Consider the following 18,536-nt stretch of genomic DNA (forward strand, 5'->3'; position numbering starts at 1 on the left):
TGTGGATTAATTCCTTTTTACCAATCATCGTCTTCTTCCTCTTCTTCATCACTATCACGTCTAGCCTTCTGGCGAATTGCAGCGGCCAACCCTCCGGCTAACGTAGACTCATCTTGCTTCTTTTGCATTAGTGCTGCAGCAAGTCCACCAGCTAAGGGGTTTGATACAGAACCATTGGTCGAGGCTACTTGCGGAGCCACTTGCGGAGCTGCAGGTTGTGCTTGGACTGGGACTGCCTTAGTAGCAGGTGGAGCACACTCCACTACATAGGCAGCAGGGACCCAACCCTCCTTAGCTTCATCTAGAGTCTTTGCTAACCACCAACCATTTTCCTCCTTTTGGAGGATATAAACAATTTGATCCTTTTGGATTGGTAATTCAGAAGGACTGCCCGTTCCTTGAAATTCATAGGCTGCTTTGTAGGTTGGATATTTTGGAGTTTCAACTGCTGGTGGAGGTGGCGGAGGAGGTGGAATGTTCTTCTTAACAGGCTCTATAGGCTGAGTTGGCTGCGAGCGTTGAACAGGTTGAGTGCGTTGCGTTGGCTGAACAGGTTGAGAGTGCTGAGTCGGCTGAACAGGTTGAGTTGGTTGAATCCGCTGAACCTGAGGAACAGGTACGGCGCCAGGAATGTTTGAAGTTCTTGGTTTTTGCTGTTGTGGAGGAGGTGGAGGGACCTTTTTTCGTTGAGTTGGCTGAACAGCTGCAACTGGAACAGATTGAGCATGCGGATTAGCAAATCCTGAGTTTGCCGCGGCCCCATAGTTGTTACTGCGTTGGGAATATGAGTTTGAAACTTCCACACCAGTACGATATCTGTAAACTGCAGTACCTGTGTTTTTTCCCTTTGGTCTTTCTTTGGATACAGAAGAGGCTGAAAGCCCTGGAGCCACTTGAATAGTTCCTGATTTGTACACGTCTCCATTTAAGGGTACAGCAGTAGATTGTTGGGTCTTGATAGTGTGGATCTTGCCAGGCTTCTTGTAATATTGAATTGTAGGCCCGATTTGTATACTCAGTCCTCGATTTATATTCTTCAGATGGGTGACTAACTCAGTTTTGAATTTAAGATTGATAAATGGATCAGGCCTTGTTCCCCCTATTAACGAAATGGCCAACCAATCGTCAGCCAAATTCGACATACCAACATACGATATTGAATTAACAGAAATCGAATCCACATTATACGAGATCTTTCTTTCGATGACTTCCTCCGCAATCATATAGAAGGTAGATCTTGTCAAAAGGAAAATACGAGGCACCCTGACTGAAGATCTACCAAACTTGGCGTGTAGAATTTCTCCACGGAATGAAAAGATTATTCTATCATTGATGCCCACTTGAGAGATTAAGAACCGACCAAAACCCGATTTATCGTTACAACCAAGATAGTCTCCCGTGTATTGTCTGCTTCCCAACATGGACATTCTCCGTCTCTCCTTTTTGTGAATAACTAGAGATGTACCGTAATCTCTCAATTGCTCGTAAACATTACCACCTTTCTTCTCACGGATGATCCTTTGCAAGGTCTTGGCAGCGTCAACTCTAACTTTGAACCATCTACGGATGGCACGTTGGATAACTTTTGCCTTATTTGCCCAGTAGTTCTCTCTCATTGACTCTAAAGAAAACAGGGTCTCAGGTTTCTTAATGAAGATCTTAGTCACTCCAACTTGCCATTCTGTTTCGGGAATGCCAGCGTCTTTAAGAATAACTGTGCAGGCTGACTTATGGTCTCCTTCCCAAATATAATCACCTGCATAAGATGTCTTTGTTGATAACAAGTAAAACCGCTCAGAAAACTTTTCAAATGTCTGTCGATAAGCAAAACCAGCTCTTCTGATACGAACATTCTCTTGCAAACCCAAGTATTTCACCTGATGCAGTACAGCTCTATCGTCGTACTCAGTGGGGGATTTGTTTTGATTTGGTTTGATCGTTCGGATGTATGAAGGTTGAGCTTGTGAGAGGGTGTCCACCAATAAGTTAGCACTAGTTTTGATTTTTGCACTTGCCGTAGTTGGTCGATTTTTTCTACCACCAGCATTGGTTTCGACAGGTTCAGGGAAAAGACTCAACAGAAACGAGTCCTGTGAGGTTTTGATCATTTCTAAAAGATCCTTTAGCATCTGATCCTTATTTTTGTCAGTAATAGTATCGATGTCGTAGGTGACGTCACCGGCATAATGTTTGATAACGAACTTTGACGAACGTAAGTCGAAATGAGGGTTCGTTGCAATCATGTTCAGTCTTTGAGAAAATGCTTGATCTGCTGCACTACTATCAGCATGAGCTGTCGCACAAGCATCGTCTAAAATGGAGAAAATTCCTGGTGGCCTCTTAGCTTCAATCAAATCGCATACAATCTTGTTGTTGAAGTACTTGATAGGCGTCCACTGAATTTGCTCCTTGACGTACTCATCCTGTTCAGATTTCAGGGTCAGCTGAATAAAAATCTGTTGTAATTTTTCGTTGACATAATTGATACATAACTGTTCAAAAGAATTCTGTTCAAAAATTTCAAACCCATAAATATCCAAAATTCCAATGGTCTTGTGAACAGTTTCACTTATGTGAGCTAAGGATTTGTTGGTCCTATCAACAATCCAATCGAAAAGATTACTATAGATACCTTTAGAGAGAGCATCTCTGACAGCAGTTGCCTGAGTGATGTTCAAAGGAACGTGATAAATAGACCCACGTTTCGATCCGTGACTTGTTTCCACAATACGTTCGATCAGTGAGTTTGTAAGAATCTGGGCGTTTACCTGAAGTAGGTATGCAACGAAATCGGTTACGGAAGAATCTCTAATTTGAGCATTTCCATCCTCGTTTTCAACAAAGGAGATGTTACCAATCCATAAGATAGCGGCCAGAATTCGAAAAACTTGGTCCTGCTCATCTTGGGTAAGGCCTATTGTTTGCATGGCTTTTAGAGTGTCTTTGTACTCTTTAACATCATCTATCGTGTCAACAGTAGTGCAACCAGATGCACTTGTATAGACGTACTGTTCGGGAAGCTGTACACCAAAAGTCGAACGATAGTTTTCATTAGCACTTTTAGTAAACTGGTAGAAAATGTGAAAGTTTCTTTCATTTCGAATTTGACCAACCACTCTTTGTTTTTCTAGCAAATAATTGGTGATGTGGGCTCCGATTGGTTCATAGCCTGCATTGAACTGAATTTCTAAGTATTTACCATGTCTTGAGGAGTTATTATTCCTCAAGGTCTTAGCACACCCAAATGACTCCAATAAAGGATTGGTGGCCAAGACCATATCTTTGATCTGCTGAATTTGGGACGAAGACTGCCCACCACTGACGGCAGCAATATACTGCATGATTTGTTTGGCAGCCTCGGTCTTCCCTGCACCAGACTCACCAGAAATAATAACACACTGACTCTCTGCGTACGCTTGCATGTTGTAAAACATTGATTCCGCAATAGCAAACACATGTGGAGGAACCTCCAATCTATTCTTACCTCGATAACTGTTAAGGATGGCATCCGTGTACAGCCCCAAATCTCTGAATGGATTGACTGAAATCAACACATGACCGATATAGGTATAGATCGTACCATTTTTGAATCTTTTTTCCAAGTTCTCGTTGATTGAGTTGTCACTGATTGTGGATAGAAGTGTCAGATCGGATACACCAACCTCCTTCTTCTTATGGACATCAAACTCAGCCTTCTTGACTCCCCCCCTTTTGGCGGGTTGCTCTCTGACTTGTTTGTTGCGACCGATTCGCTTTGTAATCGCCATGGTGAAACAATTGGTTCTTTAGCGTTAGAAGGAAGCGATCACTTGGTTGAAACTGTACCTAAGCCACCGGACCCGTTGTACTTCTGAGGGTATTTCGAGGATTGCAAGGGGAATCTTTTTGTTGGTGAACGCACTACCCTTTTTTTTACATAGAAATATCAGTAGGAAGTGATGTGAGAGTGACAAAGGCAAGAGAAGTTTTGGTCTGTCAAAAAGAAAAACACCAAACGACAGCCTCGAGTCATGTGGGAAGACTTTTTCTCTGTACAGATATTTTTCATTATATTAAGGGAGACTTTAGAGTCTGCTATTATCGTGTCGGTTTTGCTGTCTTTCCTAAAGCAAAACTTTGGCTCAGAAGACCCTAAGACTTACAAGAGTTTGCAGTTTCAAATATGGTTTGGCGCTTTGCTGGGTATGCTGATTTGCTTGGCCATTGGAGGTGCGATGATTGCTATATTCTACTTCCTTGGTAACGACTTGTGGTCGTTGGCTGAGAGAATCTGGGAAGGTGTATTCAGTATCATCTCTGCCGTGATCATCTCCATCATGGGGTTGGCCTTGTTGAGAATAAATCACCTACAAACCAAGTGGAAGTCCAAGCTGGGAAGAAGTTTCACGTTGAAGAACTTGGATGATATCATCATTGGTGACACCGACGTGGCCCAGTTGAGCAGAGTTGGAAAAATACGCTACAAGGTGAAACTATTCACCGAAAGACATGCACTGGCACTACTTCCTTTCATTACTACGATGCGAGAGGGACTAGAAGCAGTCGTTTTCATTGGCGGTATCGGGGTCAGCCAACCCTTCACATCATTCCCCTTGGCCATTCTGGCCGGTGGAGCAACCGGGTTTTTCGTTGGATGGATCATGTATAGAGGGGGGAACAAGATGCAATTGCAGTATTTCCTCATTTTGTCCACAGCTTTCTTATACTTAGTAGCCTCTGGATTGATGTCCAGAGGAGTGTGGTTCTTGGAGTTGGAAAGATACGTCCAGTTGTGTGATGGACAGGATATGTCCGAAGTCGGATCAGGACCTGGTTCATATGATGTGAGTAACTCTGTTTGGCATGTCAACTGTTGCAATGGTCTTACCGACGGTGGCTGGATGCTGTTGAACGCACTGGTAGGATGGACTAACTCTGCTACCTACGGTTCTGTCATTAGTTACATTGCATTTTGGCTATTCATTGTGGCATCTCTTAAGGTTAGACTGTTCCGAGAACGTAATGGGTACCTCCCATTCATTCCTTTCTCGTGGCAAAGACGTAGAATTCGCAAACAGATTGGTATCTTGAAACGGGCAATTGCAACTGCAGACGACCAGTATTCGGAGGTAAACAGCGAAGGAAGGCCTTCCTTGACTCAACAGACTGAGACAACTGTGAGTGGGAATGAGATTGAGGATGGAGAGAGGGATACATTACTGAGCTAGATGTTTTACATGCAAAAATGGGGATGTGGGAACATACCATGTTACTCGTAATCTGCTGGAGTGTAGCAACCTGCGGGGATATTTCACAATTTTCACAATTTTCACAATTTTCACAAGTTTCAAAAAACGCAGACAAGAGGTCTGCATTAGTGCATTCAACTTTCTCAATTAAGAAAAATTACCGAACCCTTTTCAGATCGTCAAATCAGAGAAAAAATAAGGCTTAATCTATAGCAATGCGTACATAGAATAATTGCCTGAAGTATACTAAAATGAATGAATTTGATCCAATGATTTCAGTGAGGGTAATTACCGAGATAAGAAATGTCAGCAAATCTAATTGTAGAGCCCTCTCCCGGGTGCTATACGGCAATTGCCATATCGATCGCATCCTTTTTCTTCGTCCGAAAGGTGCATACATGTCCCAGCGTTGAATCTGCCCATCTATTAAAGTGAGGCGCGAACACACTTGGTCGTTATCTCTTACAAAAATATTATTAATCCCTTAACTGGCAAAAACTTCCGAAATGCCCCAGTGTTCAGGGATCACACTAACAGGAAAACGATGCAAGATAAACACAAAAACGGACAAATACTGCAGATACCATGAAAATCAACGACTGACGACAATGTACAGGAAACCTGCATCTCCACCAAAAGTAGGGTTCATCTACGTGTACACCCTGAAATCATTGGCACTTCCCAGCAACAAGAAGCAAAAGTGGCTTCGATTGGGTAGTGGTAACCACTCTAGAGACGTCGACTTACTGAAATCCGAGCCCTTTGATCCCAGGGATAATATCTTGATTAAAGTGGGCGCAACCACTAACGATCCACAGACTCGAATTCGTCAATGGGAAGATAAATGCAGGTTGGAGCTAGCGTTGATAACACCCAAATTAGTGATAGCAAATTCGAAATCCCGAAGGGGGCTGTCGGCACTGTTTGAAAAATTGTCTTTGAATTCGTCAGCTGGAAGGACTGAGAGACAAGAGAGGAAATTGCTGCGGCAATGGTCTACTTATAACAATTTAGGTTTTCAATGCGACGATGTGTTTGCCAAAGAAGAGCAAATTCATTCACTGCTAAGAGCAAATTATGGGCATGGAACAGTTTTCTGCCAAGGATGTAGCAGGCCAGGGCGGAACGTTTTTTTGAGGCATAGAGAGTGGTTTCTTATCCCAAGAAGGAAACTATTCAAGGTTTTGGTTCTCATAGATAAGACTTCCACGTGACCGTTTGTATGGGGCATCTCATGCCAAGACCTGGCATGCTTCTCGGATTATGCAAAGACTGCATAGTACATCTACCAGTTAAGATTCGTGAAGAATGAAATTTATCTTCTGCTGCTATCAGTGAAATACCATTTTTAGGTCAATGGAGGGGTTGGATGGAAACTCGGGAGATAGGCTATGAAACGTGCTGTCGTTATCTGTTCAATTGCCATCGGATTGAATTATATAAGAGGGAAGTAATATCTCTCGTGAGTTCTCTTTTCTTCCTTCTTCATCCCACTCATCTCACACTCTCTCTCCATTGACAAGGAAAAGAATGCGATTGACCAACCTTTTAAGTTTGACCTCTTTGGTGGCCTTAGCTGTGGCTGTACCAGACTTCTACCAGAAACGTGAAGCTGTTAGCTCAAAGGAAGCTGCTCTTCTGAGAAGAGAAGCTACTGAATGTGTTTCTAACGAGAATGTCCTCGTTGAGGCTCCAAAATCCAACATCTGGACCAGTCTGTCTAAAGACGAAGTTCAGGAAGTATTGGACTTGTTGCATTCCACTTACAATATTACCGAGGTCACTAAGTCTGACTTCTTCTCCAACTATGTTCTTTGGATTGAGACTTTGAAGCCTAACAAGACTGAGGCTTTGACTTATTTGGATGAGGATGGAGATCTACCTCCCAGAAACGCCAGAACTGTCGTTTACTTTGGTGAGGGTGAGGAAGGATACTTTGAAGAGCTCAAGGTAGGACCACTGCCAGTCAGTGACGAGACCACCATTGAGCCTCTTTCCTACTACAACACCAATGGAAAGTCTAAACTTCCATTCGATGTTGGTCATTTGGACAGAATCAAGAGTGCTGCCAAGTCCGCTTTCCTGAATGAAAATTTGAACACCACAACCATGAGAACTGTTCTTGAAGACTTGATTGGTGTTCCTTACGAGGATATGGGATGTCATTCAGCTGCTCCTCAATTGCACGACCCAGCAACTGGAGCTGTTGTCGACTATGGTACTTGTAACATCAATACTGAGAACGATGCTGAAAACTTAGTTCCTACTGGTTTCTTTTTCAAGTTCGACATGACCGGAAGAGATGTTTCTCAATGGAAAATGTTGGAGTACATTTACAACAACAAAGTGTACAACTCTGCTGAAGAACTCTACGAAGCCACAAAGAAGGATGATTTTGTTAGATTGCCAAAGATTGACATTGATAACCTTGATTGGACTGTAATTCCTAGAAACGATTCTGCTCCTATTAGACACTTGGACGACAGAAAGTCTCCAAGATTAATAGAGCCAGAAGGACGCAGATGGGCATATGATGCTGACGAAGAGTACTTCAGCTGGATGGACTGGGGCTTCTACACTTCTTGGAGTAGAGACACCGGTATCAGTTTCTTTGACATCACCTTCAAGGGTGAGAGAATCGTTTACGAATTATCTTTGCAAGAGTTGATCGCAGAATACGGTTCAGATGATCCATTCAACCAGCACACTTTCTACTCAGATATTTCTTACGGTGTCGGTAACAGATTTAGTTTAGTCCCAGGTTTTGACTGCCCAAGTACCGCCGGTTACTTCACTACTGACACTTTCGAATACGATGAATTCTACAACCGTACCCTCAGTTACTGTGTTTTCGAAAATCAGGAAGACTACTCACTACTACGTCACACTGGTGCTTCTTACTCTGCTGTCACCCAAAACCCAACTCTGAATATTAGATTTATTTCTACCATTGGAAACTACGATTACAACTTCTTGTACAAATTCTTCTTGGACGGTACCCTTGAGGTCTCTGTTCGGGCTGCTGGTTACATTCAAGCTGGATACTGGAACCCAGAAACCAGTGCTCCTTACGGTCTGAAGATCCACGATGTTCTTTCAGGCTCTTTCCATGACCACGTACTGAACTACAAAGTTGACTTGGATGTTGGTGGAACCAAGAACCGTGCTACCCAGTATGTTATGAAAGATGTCGACGTTGAATACCCATGGGCTCCAGGTAAGGTTTACAACACCAAGCAGATTGCAAGAGAGGTCTTTGAAAACGAAGATTTCAACGGTATCAACTGGCCTGAGAACGGACAAGGTATCCTTTTGATTGAATCTGCCGAAGAAACTAACAGTTTCGGTAACCCAAGAGCTTACAACATTATGCCCGGAGCAGGAGGAGTTCACAGAATTGTTAAGAATTCTCGTTCTGGACCAGAAACCCAAAACTGGGCTCGTTCCAACTTGTTTTTGACTAAGCACAAGGACACAGAATTGAGATCCTCTACAGCTTTGAACACCAACGCTCTTTACGACCCACCTGTTAACTTCAACGCTTTCTTAGACAATGAAAGCTTGGATGGTGAGGACATTGTTGCTTGGGTTAACTTGGGTCTGCACCACTTGCCAAACTCCAACGATTTACCAAACACCATTTTCTCAACCGCACATGCTTCCTTTATGTTGACACCATTCAACTACTTCGACAGCGAGAACTCTAGAGATACCACCCAACAAGTTTACTACACTTACGATGACGAGACTGAAGAATCCAGTTGGGAATTCTACGGAAACGATTGGAGTTCTTGCGGTGTTGAGGTTGCTGAACCAAACTTCGAGGAATACGTCTACGGAAGAGGAACCCGTATTAACAAAAAGATGACCAACTCGGACGAAGTCTATTAGATTAGTCGATAGATTGAGTCTAACTTAGCTAATGGAGCTACCTTTCCATTTTTGAATTCTTTTCCGCTTTTTTTTCGTTCTTATAGCTTAGCTAATAGATTTTTTAAAACTTCACAATTCACCATAGTAAGGCTCGGTCTATTCTGGTGGTCAGGGAGAGTATCTGACTAGCAAGTTACAATTGTCTTATTCAAGAATTAAAGTAATGTTAGATAGTTGAGGTTAGAGTGTGGAAAGTACTGACTAAAGAGACTGATAGACTTATAACGTCCAAGTTAAAAGATGGGTACGTAGAATTACTGGTTTTCATCTAGCACCAAAGAACTAGATGGTCTAAGCCCTAACGGAGAAAAAATGAAAAAAAACGACCTCGGTGAGGGTTGAACTCACGATCTTGCGATTAACAGTCGCACGCCTTAACCAACTTGGCCACGAAGTCCTCTGCGTAGTTTTATGAAAAAACTTTCTATACATAATTGTCTTTAATGCTAGGTCAGTCGACACTAGTCAACCATGTGGAGGGCTATTGTACTCCCGTTTAGTGTCCTAAAAACTGATACCAGTCTATACTTTGTTTATTAGATTCATAGGTTGGCACTTTGAAAGTATACCCTCTTTTTTTAATCTGGCATCATGTCTTCTGTGACTGAATGTCTTCACGTTGTTTTTGGTAGCTCTAGTCCTAGTTGAACAGAATGAAAATATCTTGCTACCATTTGAGTTTCTATACGCTACGCTGCCTAAAGTAATAATATTCATGTGATTAATTACGACATCTCTTTAGCCCATGAAGTTTAGTAGACTGATGATGTAAACATCTTAGTGGTGTGTCAAAAATTACAGGTTAGGATATTTCTCTAAATACACTAAGTGTCAAGTTGATCCAGCAACAGTACATTTACAGCCATCAAAATGAAAGTCATTAGGTACTAGACCTATTTCTTTTCTCAATTTCTGCTTTCAGAAACGATATGTCTCCCTTAATATCAGAAACAATGTGAGCAGTTCTATTTGTCAATTTTGCTTGAGGCTTTCCATAGGATCCATAGCCTAGAGCTCGTTTAAACATCGAATCTTTAGGATGCTCCGAACTCAATCCTTCCATATAATTCTCCAGCTGTTTCACTTGAAACATCAGGGGTTGCATTTCGCTCATTCTTGAAGTGTCGCCTCGTAGGGATAGAGAAGCACCGGCTTGCTTGTAACTTGATACTTCCAACTTTTCTAGTGTGTTCTTCAAGTCCTGAATGCTGCCACCTAGACGATCAGATTCACTCCTGTCTCTCTTTTCCTCTTCATCTTCAAACTTGATCGTCTGTCTTCCAAACCCGTTGTTCTGGTATTTATGCTGGTACAAGAAAGGGTTGAACGTATTGTCTACCTCTTCCTTCTTGGGGTCCGTTTGCATCCCCGCATCTGAATAAACCGTGTTGCCATACTTGACTCTGACTTCAGGAACAAATCTTAATCGTTTTGCTACAAGCCCATACATGGCATTAAGTTTGTCCAGGCAATGGTTTAGGTAGGAGCCTCTTCTTTCGTATTGAAGCTTCAACATAGGTCGAATCAGAAAGAGGGCCAATGCATACACAACCACCAAAAACGAACCGGACCCGTACAAAAGACGAGTCAAATAGAGCAGAGCCGCAGGTTTGGGAGTTACCAGCCTTGAAGGTGGTAAATTCTCTGGGAAGGCAATGGCTTGCACGTTGCGCCTTGACGACATGTTGTGAATCGATGTAGTGTGGAGAAGTTAATGAGAGAAAAAGTGCTTCTCATGACTAGTTCGCGATGTAGTAGGTAATCTGGTCGGTTAATAACCGAACCGAGGTGGTATTAAAGCGGAAGGACAAAAGAAAATAATACAAAAATCACACATTACATAAGCGCTTAGTATTCGACATCTTGATCCAGACTAGAATCAAGGGCGACTTCAGCATAATCGTTCTCCAGAGCAGCTAGATCTTCTCTTGCCTCTGCAAATTCACCTTCCTCCATTCCCTCACTGACATACCAATGGACGAAAGCACGTTTCTTGTACATGAGATCGAACTTTTCATCGATTCTTTGCCATGCCTCTGCAATAGCAGTTGTGTTGGAGAGGGCACAGACCGACCTGGTAGCCGGTGCTAGGTCTCCATCAGGGACATAATGAGGAGGCTTATAGCATAACCCAATTTTGAATCCCGTGGGGCACCAATCGACAAGTTGAATAGTTTTCTTGTTTTTGAGCATCGATACTGCATTCTGAACGTCTCTGTTAACAACATCTCCTCTGTAGAGCAGACATGTGGCCATGTATTTACCTGCCTTTGGATCGCATTTAACAAGCTGATTGCTTGGTTCAAAACAAGCATTTGTGATTTCTTGTACATTGGAAGACTCATGACTGGACTTGCTTTTCGATAGCACTGGTGCAAATGATACCAAAGGGAAGTGAATTCGTGGGTATGGAACCAAGTTGGTTTGGAATTCACTCAAGTCAACGTTTAGAGACCCAGAGAATCTTAATGATGCTGTCACAGAGGACAACACCTGTGCTACAACCCTGTTCAGATTGTCATAAGTAGGGCGAGCTGTATCCAAGTTCTTACGGCACATATCATAAATGGCCTCGTTGTCGACCATGAATGTACAATCAGAGTGCATAAGTGTGCTATGAGTGCTCAAAACACTGTTGTAAGGTTCTACTACACTGGAAGAGACCTGTGGAGCAGGATACACAGCAAAATCAAGCTTAGTCTTCTTGCCAAATTCATTTGAAAGCTCTTCGAGTAGAAGTGCACCAAAACCTGATCCGGTACCTCCTCCAAAAGAATGAGTGAACAGAAAGCCTTGGAGGCCATCACACTGATCAGCCATTTTTCTTAGACGTTCCATCACTGGTTCCAAGAGTTCTCTGCCAACTGTGTAATGTCCCCTTGCGTAGTTGTTAGCTGCATCCTCTTTCCCCGTAATCAACTGTTCTTGGTAGAAAAGGTCTTTGAACTTTCCGGTACGGACTTCGTCAACCACATTTGGCTCTAGATCGACGTACAGAGTTCTTGGAACGTACTTTCCTGATCCAGTTTCGTTGAAGAACGTTGCAAACCCTTCATCCTGTACTCCCTTTTTCTCATCCTCCAAGTGCCCTGTAGGGTCAATTCCGTGCTCTAGACAATATAGTTCCCAACTGGAGTTACCGATCTGACACCCAGCCTGGCCTACGTTAATGGATATGACTTCTCTCATTTGGTAAAACTAGAGTGAGAGTGTTTGTTTATAGGCCTGATCGGGCCAAATATTTACATTTGCGCATTAGCGAACACACGACGCGACCAAACTCCAAAGCTCTAAAGACATCAAAAATCATTATCATACATATTACGTAATAGTAAGGGTACTTAGATTGATACACTGGCACAAAGAGCTGCACCGACTCCTGAACCATCTTTGGCGATGTTAATGTGCGTACGACGTTCACCCTTGGTGCCTATCTGTGTTAAGGCTAATGCGTCACGCAACATTGTACGGTAACCTGGGTAAAACTCGACAACAGATCCATCAACACCAATGTCCACCTCAATGTGGTGTCCCTCTAATGCGCCAGTCAACATGATGATGGCTGCAATTGGGACAGCAGAGATGTAGGCAGAACGTCTAGAAATTGCCCTAGTCAAAGCTTGGATGGCTTGACGTTCCTCCAAAGTGGTAGGCAATCTCAATGCCTGCAACAGGGTAACTTCTGTGGGTTTCATGTCCTTCGAATCATCAACCTCAAACAGAGAAAGATTCTCGGAATCCAAATCCCAAGGGGTTCGGAGACGATGTGGAAGACTTTCAAAGTTTGGATACTGAGTGAATACTAGACCACGACTGTGAAAATCAACCAATATATTTCTTAAAATTTCACCCATGAACATACCGGAAACACGTTTCTCAAAGAGATGGATACCAGGGTTGGCAGTAAGTGCGTCCACATCCCTATCGTACTTGGTGGTTGGAAGGACCTCAAGACGGTTGTCGAAAGAACCCCATTCTGTGTTGATCACCATGTGTGTCACACCCTTAGCCTTCAGGTCCTTTACAACAGCCTCAGGTAACTTCTTGATATTGTCAAGTTTCTCCAAGTAAGCTCCATTGGTACCGGTACCGAAAATGGCGCCGATTATGGTCTCTCCTTGTTTACCACCTGCAATAGCATTGGCAGAGTAGGCTCTGGAAAGCAAGGTACCGACGGTGTCATTGGCCAAAGCGGCAACATGGACTGGAATTTTCCCTGCATCCAAGTGCTTCTGCAGCAATTGGACGACATCTTGGTCCACAACGTCAGGGATGTTGAAACCTTTAGTCCAGCGTACCAAAGATCCTGAATCCAAGGAGTGCTGGGCTGTTGGGAAACTGAAGGTGAAGCCCAGTTTCAGGTAATTAGCACGACTGTTTGTTTCATGTGCCGCTTCCAAAGCATCACCGTGATGCTCTTCCAAGAATTTCCTTATCTTGGAGGCCAAATATGCGAATAGTTGGTCGCCAGTTCCTACCATCATATCAGCAGGAATTGGGGACTTTTGCTGTACCAGGTTGAAAGTGTTGTCTCCCTTCAAATGAACGGAGCAGACTCTAAAGTTGGTTCCACCTAAATCAGCAGCCAGATATGTACCTTTTTCTTTACCAGATGGAACTTGGGTCACGTAGGCGGGAAGCATTGGCATACCCAACTTATCTTCGTTAGAAGCAAGACCTTTTTTGGCAAGTTCAATGAATTTGTCAACAGAACGTTGAAGAACCTCCTGACTGACGTCGAAGGAGGACTGAATCTCCTTTACAGCTTCTTGCAAAGACATAATAATTGTAGATTTCGGGGAGAAGAGGAAAAAAAGAGGAGCAAGCGGAGTAGATTTATAGAGTTTTGTCTAGTAGTGGTGATATCTCGGTGGATTGCGCGAATAGTTAGCAGACATCATCCAAGTGTGTAGGGCCGCATAATTCCGTGCTAAGAAGAAATTCTCGTCAGGCCATAACGTCCTTGCAGTGAAAAATTAATTGTCAATTTGTGGCTAAATTAAGCTTGATACTTTAATTTTTTTCAGATTTAAGCTCTATTGTCGTTCGCCCAGGTCCTAAGTTAGTCCTTTATGTGTTTTTCCTGGTCCCTCCTACTTTCTATGGCTCGATGACTTCGGATCATTTTCAGCGCAGAGCCATGAATTCGCGAATATCCGGAGCTGAACATTCCACCCCTGCGTTCCTAGTAAAAAGACATGACAACAACTTTGGATCCGAACACCAACACACCCCGCCCCACCACTGAATTGTTCATTTCTTTTTTTGCTAGATCTCACAACATTTGCGACATGTTTCCATGTGGTAACACCTATTGATGTGTATGCAGGTCTTTTGTGATCTCTCTTACCCACCAAGCCAAAACTCTCTCTGGCCTTCCTCTTCCCTCCTTATATTCTTTCACATGATAGGGTTGAATATATTGGTGGGTAAGTGCTATCAAATCACTCAATTGCTTTGCTTTGCAGCTAACATGAATTAGTGGGAGACTCTCCAGCAAATTGGCTGATTGCTTGGAGACTACATGTAGCTGGATGCGTGATCAGCGTAGTTTTGGACCAAGCCGTCAAAGAGAAAGATACCACAGACCTTATGATAAGCTGGAAGTCGTCAAGGTTTCAACCTTCGTCCTACCGGCCCTCTCATCTTTTCTTTGGAGTTGATGATTTCCTTCAACGGTGCATCACGCAGGAACCCTTTAACCTCCTGCTCGTAGCGGCCAAGTCTGTTGACGAACATAGAAGCATTTGTCAAGCAATAAGCTCATACTTAGCAAGAGACGTTCTCGTACTTGTAGACTCTTCTTTTTGCATATTTTTAGAGAAAATAGTTTTGGAACTGTTACCACATGAGTCTGTGATACTCTCTCTGCTGTGTTATGCCAACATACAGGAAAATAACTCGTTTGAATATACACTACAAGGAAACGAAGTGTCAATCTTCATAGGTTGCTCTGACCCACATTGTAAGGATACGAAAATCATTGAAACTCTGCAAGAAAAGAGTGCACAAGGCAAGATATTGCAAAGTTTTCTCCAAGCTTTACAAAACGGTGAGATTTTCCCAGTGTCCTGTATTCAAGTAGGCATTGAGCCCCGGATGGATTATCTCTTATGGAACCGTTTGTTGTCATTGGTAGCCATTGAAACTTTGTGTTGGTCAATGGATGAACCAGATCCAACCAAGTTGCTTCAAGATGCAGCCTTTGCTCCCATCGTCAAGGGCCTATTCTACGATTTATTGAATCTGGCTAACAGTGCTGGTTGCAAAGCACTACCCACCTCAAGCGAAACTGCAAGGATCGATACCCTTATCAGAGATCTATCAGCGAAGTACACTGCGAGGTATCCGCCAAACATGCACACGGCCAAACTGTATCATTCCCAGTCTGCCCCGTTGTTCTTTCAGCACTACCATCTCAAGAAAACGTGGGTCAATCTCTATCTTGTACAGATCCTTCAGATGGCAGAAGATTTCTCATTGCATTTACCGTATGTGAACTGTCTGTTTGGTTATTCTAAAGTTATGAAAAACGTTACTTTACAACTGCGTAAAGCGGAACAAACAAGTCATCAAAACTTCATTCTACCATCTCTGCAACAACAAATTCAAGTTGCGCCAATCAGTAATAGAAAGGGTTGTTACACTCCATCCCACCTGAATCACCTTGCAGGAACACCAACGTTTCAAAGTACTAAGACTGCCCAAAATAAAAAGTTCATCCCACGAAGTGGATCAAACCAGTCCAGTCAATCTGGAAGACAATTACAATCTGCTTATGACAGGTTGGCACACCGTGCAAATATCCATTATGTATTCGACAACACCACGAGCAGGTATGGTGAGGTCAGCAGTGATGCAAGCATCAAGTCCAATAGCAACAAAGGCAGCAACAACAACAGTTCCATAAACTCTTTTGTTGATCAAACTACTCAAGTGGTGGAGGAGCCCAACCCAACATTTCCCACGATAACCTGGGAAGCTGGTACCACCGAAGGTGGTTTTGATGTGCCACCAAACCTCTTTTAAGATCATGAAGATGACATACATTGTAGGTCTATAAATATTTACTTAAAGAGCCATAGTCAGCCATTCCCAACTTCCCTGACCATCTGGACCCTTCCCTGAGCTCTTAGGGTTCGTTGAGCCGCCAACACTGTTAGCACTGCTGTTAGTGGCGTAGTCAAAACCGGAAAAAGTATCCTTAGTCTCTTTAACTAATGGGATAGGAGGGGGGTTCTGATCATCCCCAATCGACTTAGCAGAAGGTTTGGGTTTACCTGTTCCGTTCACCTTCGTTTCATTATTCTTATCTCTTTGTCTTTTCTTAATGACATCAGTTTTCAATGATAATGGTCGTACAGAGCCATGAAGCTTTAAGAACAATCCACAAGCATTACAAAGGGGTTTTCCAGATGGATCTCTTCGCCATAAAGGCGTTGTTTGAGTTTTGCAATTCGAACATGAAATTGGAATACCATTGTTAGTTTCCTTCAATTTCATACCATCATCCTTGGGTTTCCGGGAAGAAGTGGGTTTCTTCTTTGTTGCTGAGAGCGGTCTTCGGATGCCCGAGCCAGATGAGTTGACGCTTGAAAAACCTTCGGCCTCTTTATATTGGCTTTCCAGTTTTACAGAGCCTGTCAGCTCCTTGTTCATTAATTGGAATGGTTCGATATGCGTGTTTTCGTTAGCGCCAAAGGAATGAGCCATGGCCATGGTCGGATTAGGTATTGATATTGTGTTTTGGGGGATCGACCTAGAAAGCTCCGCAGAATCTCTTGCTCCTGCAGTCCGTTTGAATTGGTTTTGGTGGGAGGAACTTGGCCTGTTTGAGGGTCCGATGCTACCAATGCCGCCAATAGAATTGAAGTAGGAGTCAAAATAGGTCATCGAGTCCTTAGCGTCCATTGATGGTGTTTGAGCAGTTGAGCCTGTGGTGGAGCCCAACGTAGAGCCAGGAGACGAGTACATGTCAGTAAACTGGCTCATATGAGAAGATATTGGAGTTCCATTTCCATTCATTCGATGAATATGCTGGTTGCTTTGATTATTACGATGGATACTTTGACCCTGAGGTTGCTGGGAGATGTCAAAGCTGGTATCTGAAAACATGTTCATTTGGTCAAGGTTGACCGCACTTGAATTGTGGGAAATCGATGGAGGAAGGGAGCTCTGCGGTAACCCATAAGGAACAGAAAACTCTTGCGAACTGAGCCCCTTGTGAAGATGAGATTCCGGAAGACTTTCAGAGACAAAATTGAGACCGCCATCAAAATCATAGGAGGATGAAACATCAAATCTCTCAAAGGGGATTCCATTTTCCTCCCAAGGAGTAGTGCCCGATATTGACTGATCGCTTTGATTAGTCTCATCAACCATCATCATATTATCGACGAATGACTGAGCATTATTGTGGATCTGACTCTTGTCGGGGTTTTGACTTCCTTGAGACTTGAGACTAGCAGACAGTTTACTGACAACCCGATGTCTCTGCTGCAAGTCAACTGTGGGAATTCTGGTGGTATTACCGGGATCCTGGGTTGGAACTAAGGGGGAAAACTCTGCAGGTCTCTTTTTCGACAAAGATTTGGAATCTAATCCAACCCGACCGGCTACCTGCGCCGTTAACGGCAGGTCGTCCATCATTGTGGCATCATTAGCTTGGGAGAATGTGTTGGGACCAATACTATTATTATTGTTTTTGTTGTTTGCTTGGTTCTTCAACTTGATGGTCATCAGTCTCCATGTCAGGTTTTCCATTCTGGACTTGTACGGCAACGACGTCTTGGCCTTAGAATACATCCTCCAAAGTTCTCTTTCGGTGTTTGAATCGTCATTGATCACAGAGAGGCCAATATCTTTATTGGACTGAACCTTGGTATCCAAGTGAATATTAGGCAGCTCATGCCCTTTCATTCTCGAATGAATTTGATTGAACAAGTGGGGATTGCAAATCTAACAAAGGTCAAATCACAGGACGGCACGCAAAACTGGTAGACGGGGCAAAGAGTTTGGTGGATGAAACTTGCTTATGGTGAAGGGTAAATTAGAAGTTCGAAATTGTACCAGCCGGTTTCGGTGACAATAACCAGAATCGGTAGTAATTTACCGGGCCTCTACAGGGTGATTGTCACATAAAGATCCTTTGTGGAGCGTAATGCTACAGATTGTTTATAGAGGGAGGTCTTATCTATTGATTTTTATTGGTCGGATAAGTTCAAACATGCATATTGATAAATGGATTAAATTGGAATCGGTAGCGACCGTTATTCTCGGAAGTCGGCCGGAATGGCCCTGACTATTATTCCTCGAATTGTTGCCAACCACACCTAGGCCGCTTCTTCCCGATATCCCAGAATGCTAAGGTTTAGT

General features: G+C 43.2%; 9 protein-coding genes across 9 annotated transcripts; 4 read left to right on the forward strand and 5 right to left on the reverse strand.

The window, feature by feature from the left end:
• Positions 1 to 17: 17 nt before the first annotated feature.
• Positions 18 to 3,767, reverse strand: PAS_chr4_0618 (uncharacterized protein; the record flags this gene model as incomplete). The annotated part of the gene is made up of 1 exon (XM_002494012.1): positions 18 to 3,767. One exon carries the CDS (start codon positions 3,765 to 3,767, stop codon positions 18 to 20), a length of 3,750 nt encoding a protein of 1,249 aa, XP_002494057.1.
• Positions 3,768 to 4,010: 243 nt separating this feature from the next.
• Positions 4,011 to 5,207, forward strand: PAS_chr4_0619 (Putative high affinity iron transporter involved in transport of intravacuolar stores of iron; the record flags this gene model as incomplete). Its single annotated transcript, XM_002494013.1, has 1 exon — positions 4,011 to 5,207. One exon carries the CDS (start codon positions 4,011 to 4,013, stop codon positions 5,205 to 5,207), a length of 1,197 nt encoding a protein of 398 aa, XP_002494058.1.
• Positions 5,208 to 5,734: 527 nt separating this feature from the next.
• PAS_chr4_0620 (Hypothetical protein) lies at positions 5,735 to 6,442 on the forward strand (the record flags this gene model as incomplete). The annotated part of the gene is made up of 1 exon (XM_002494014.1): positions 5,735 to 6,442. The coding sequence occupies one exon, from the start codon at positions 5,735 to 5,737 to the stop codon at positions 6,440 to 6,442; it is 708 nt and encodes a 235-aa protein (XP_002494059.1).
• Positions 6,443 to 6,758: 316 nt separating this feature from the next.
• Positions 6,759 to 9,119, forward strand: PAS_chr4_0621 (Hypothetical protein; the record flags this gene model as incomplete). The annotated part of the gene is made up of 1 exon (XM_002494015.1): positions 6,759 to 9,119. One exon carries the CDS (start codon positions 6,759 to 6,761, stop codon positions 9,117 to 9,119), a length of 2,361 nt encoding a protein of 786 aa, XP_002494060.1.
• A 922-nt stretch (positions 9,120 to 10,041) lies between these two features.
• On the reverse strand, positions 10,042 to 10,845 carry PAS_chr4_0622 (Hypothetical protein; the record flags this gene model as incomplete). The annotated part of the gene is made up of 1 exon (XM_002494016.1): positions 10,042 to 10,845. The coding sequence occupies one exon, from the start codon at positions 10,843 to 10,845 to the stop codon at positions 10,042 to 10,044; it is 804 nt and encodes a 267-aa protein (XP_002494061.1).
• A 164-nt stretch (positions 10,846 to 11,009) lies between these two features.
• Positions 11,010 to 12,350, reverse strand: PAS_chr4_0623 (Alpha-tubulin; the record flags this gene model as incomplete). Its single annotated transcript, XM_002494017.1, has 1 exon — positions 11,010 to 12,350. One exon carries the CDS (start codon positions 12,348 to 12,350, stop codon positions 11,010 to 11,012), a length of 1,341 nt encoding a protein of 446 aa, XP_002494062.1.
• Positions 12,351 to 12,502: 152 nt separating this feature from the next.
• PAS_chr4_0624 (Non-essential protein of unknown function required for transcriptional induction) lies at positions 12,503 to 13,942 on the reverse strand (the record flags this gene model as incomplete). Its single annotated transcript, XM_002494018.1, has 1 exon — positions 12,503 to 13,942. The coding sequence occupies one exon, from the start codon at positions 13,940 to 13,942 to the stop codon at positions 12,503 to 12,505; it is 1,440 nt and encodes a 479-aa protein (XP_002494063.1).
• A 623-nt stretch (positions 13,943 to 14,565) lies between these two features.
• On the forward strand, positions 14,566 to 16,190 carry PAS_chr4_0625 (Hypothetical protein; the record flags this gene model as incomplete). The annotated part of the gene is made up of 2 exons (XM_002494019.1): positions 14,566 to 14,590; positions 14,644 to 16,190. 2 exons carry the CDS (start codon positions 14,566 to 14,568, stop codon positions 16,188 to 16,190), a joined length of 1,572 nt encoding a protein of 523 aa, XP_002494064.1.
• Positions 16,191 to 16,232: 42 nt separating this feature from the next.
• Positions 16,233 to 18,080, reverse strand: PAS_chr4_0626 (Transcriptional activator of genes involved in nitrogen catabolite repression; the record flags this gene model as incomplete). The annotated part of the gene is made up of 1 exon (XM_002494020.1): positions 16,233 to 18,080. One exon carries the CDS (start codon positions 18,078 to 18,080, stop codon positions 16,233 to 16,235), a length of 1,848 nt encoding a protein of 615 aa, XP_002494065.1.
• Positions 18,081 to 18,536: the final 456 nt, after the last annotated feature.

Source organism: Komagataella phaffii, chromosome 4, assembly GCF_000027005.1.
Source record: "Komagataella phaffii GS115 chromosome 4, complete sequence".
Lineage (NCBI taxonomy): Eukaryota > Fungi > Ascomycota > Pichiomycetes > Pichiales > Pichiaceae > Komagataella > Komagataella phaffii.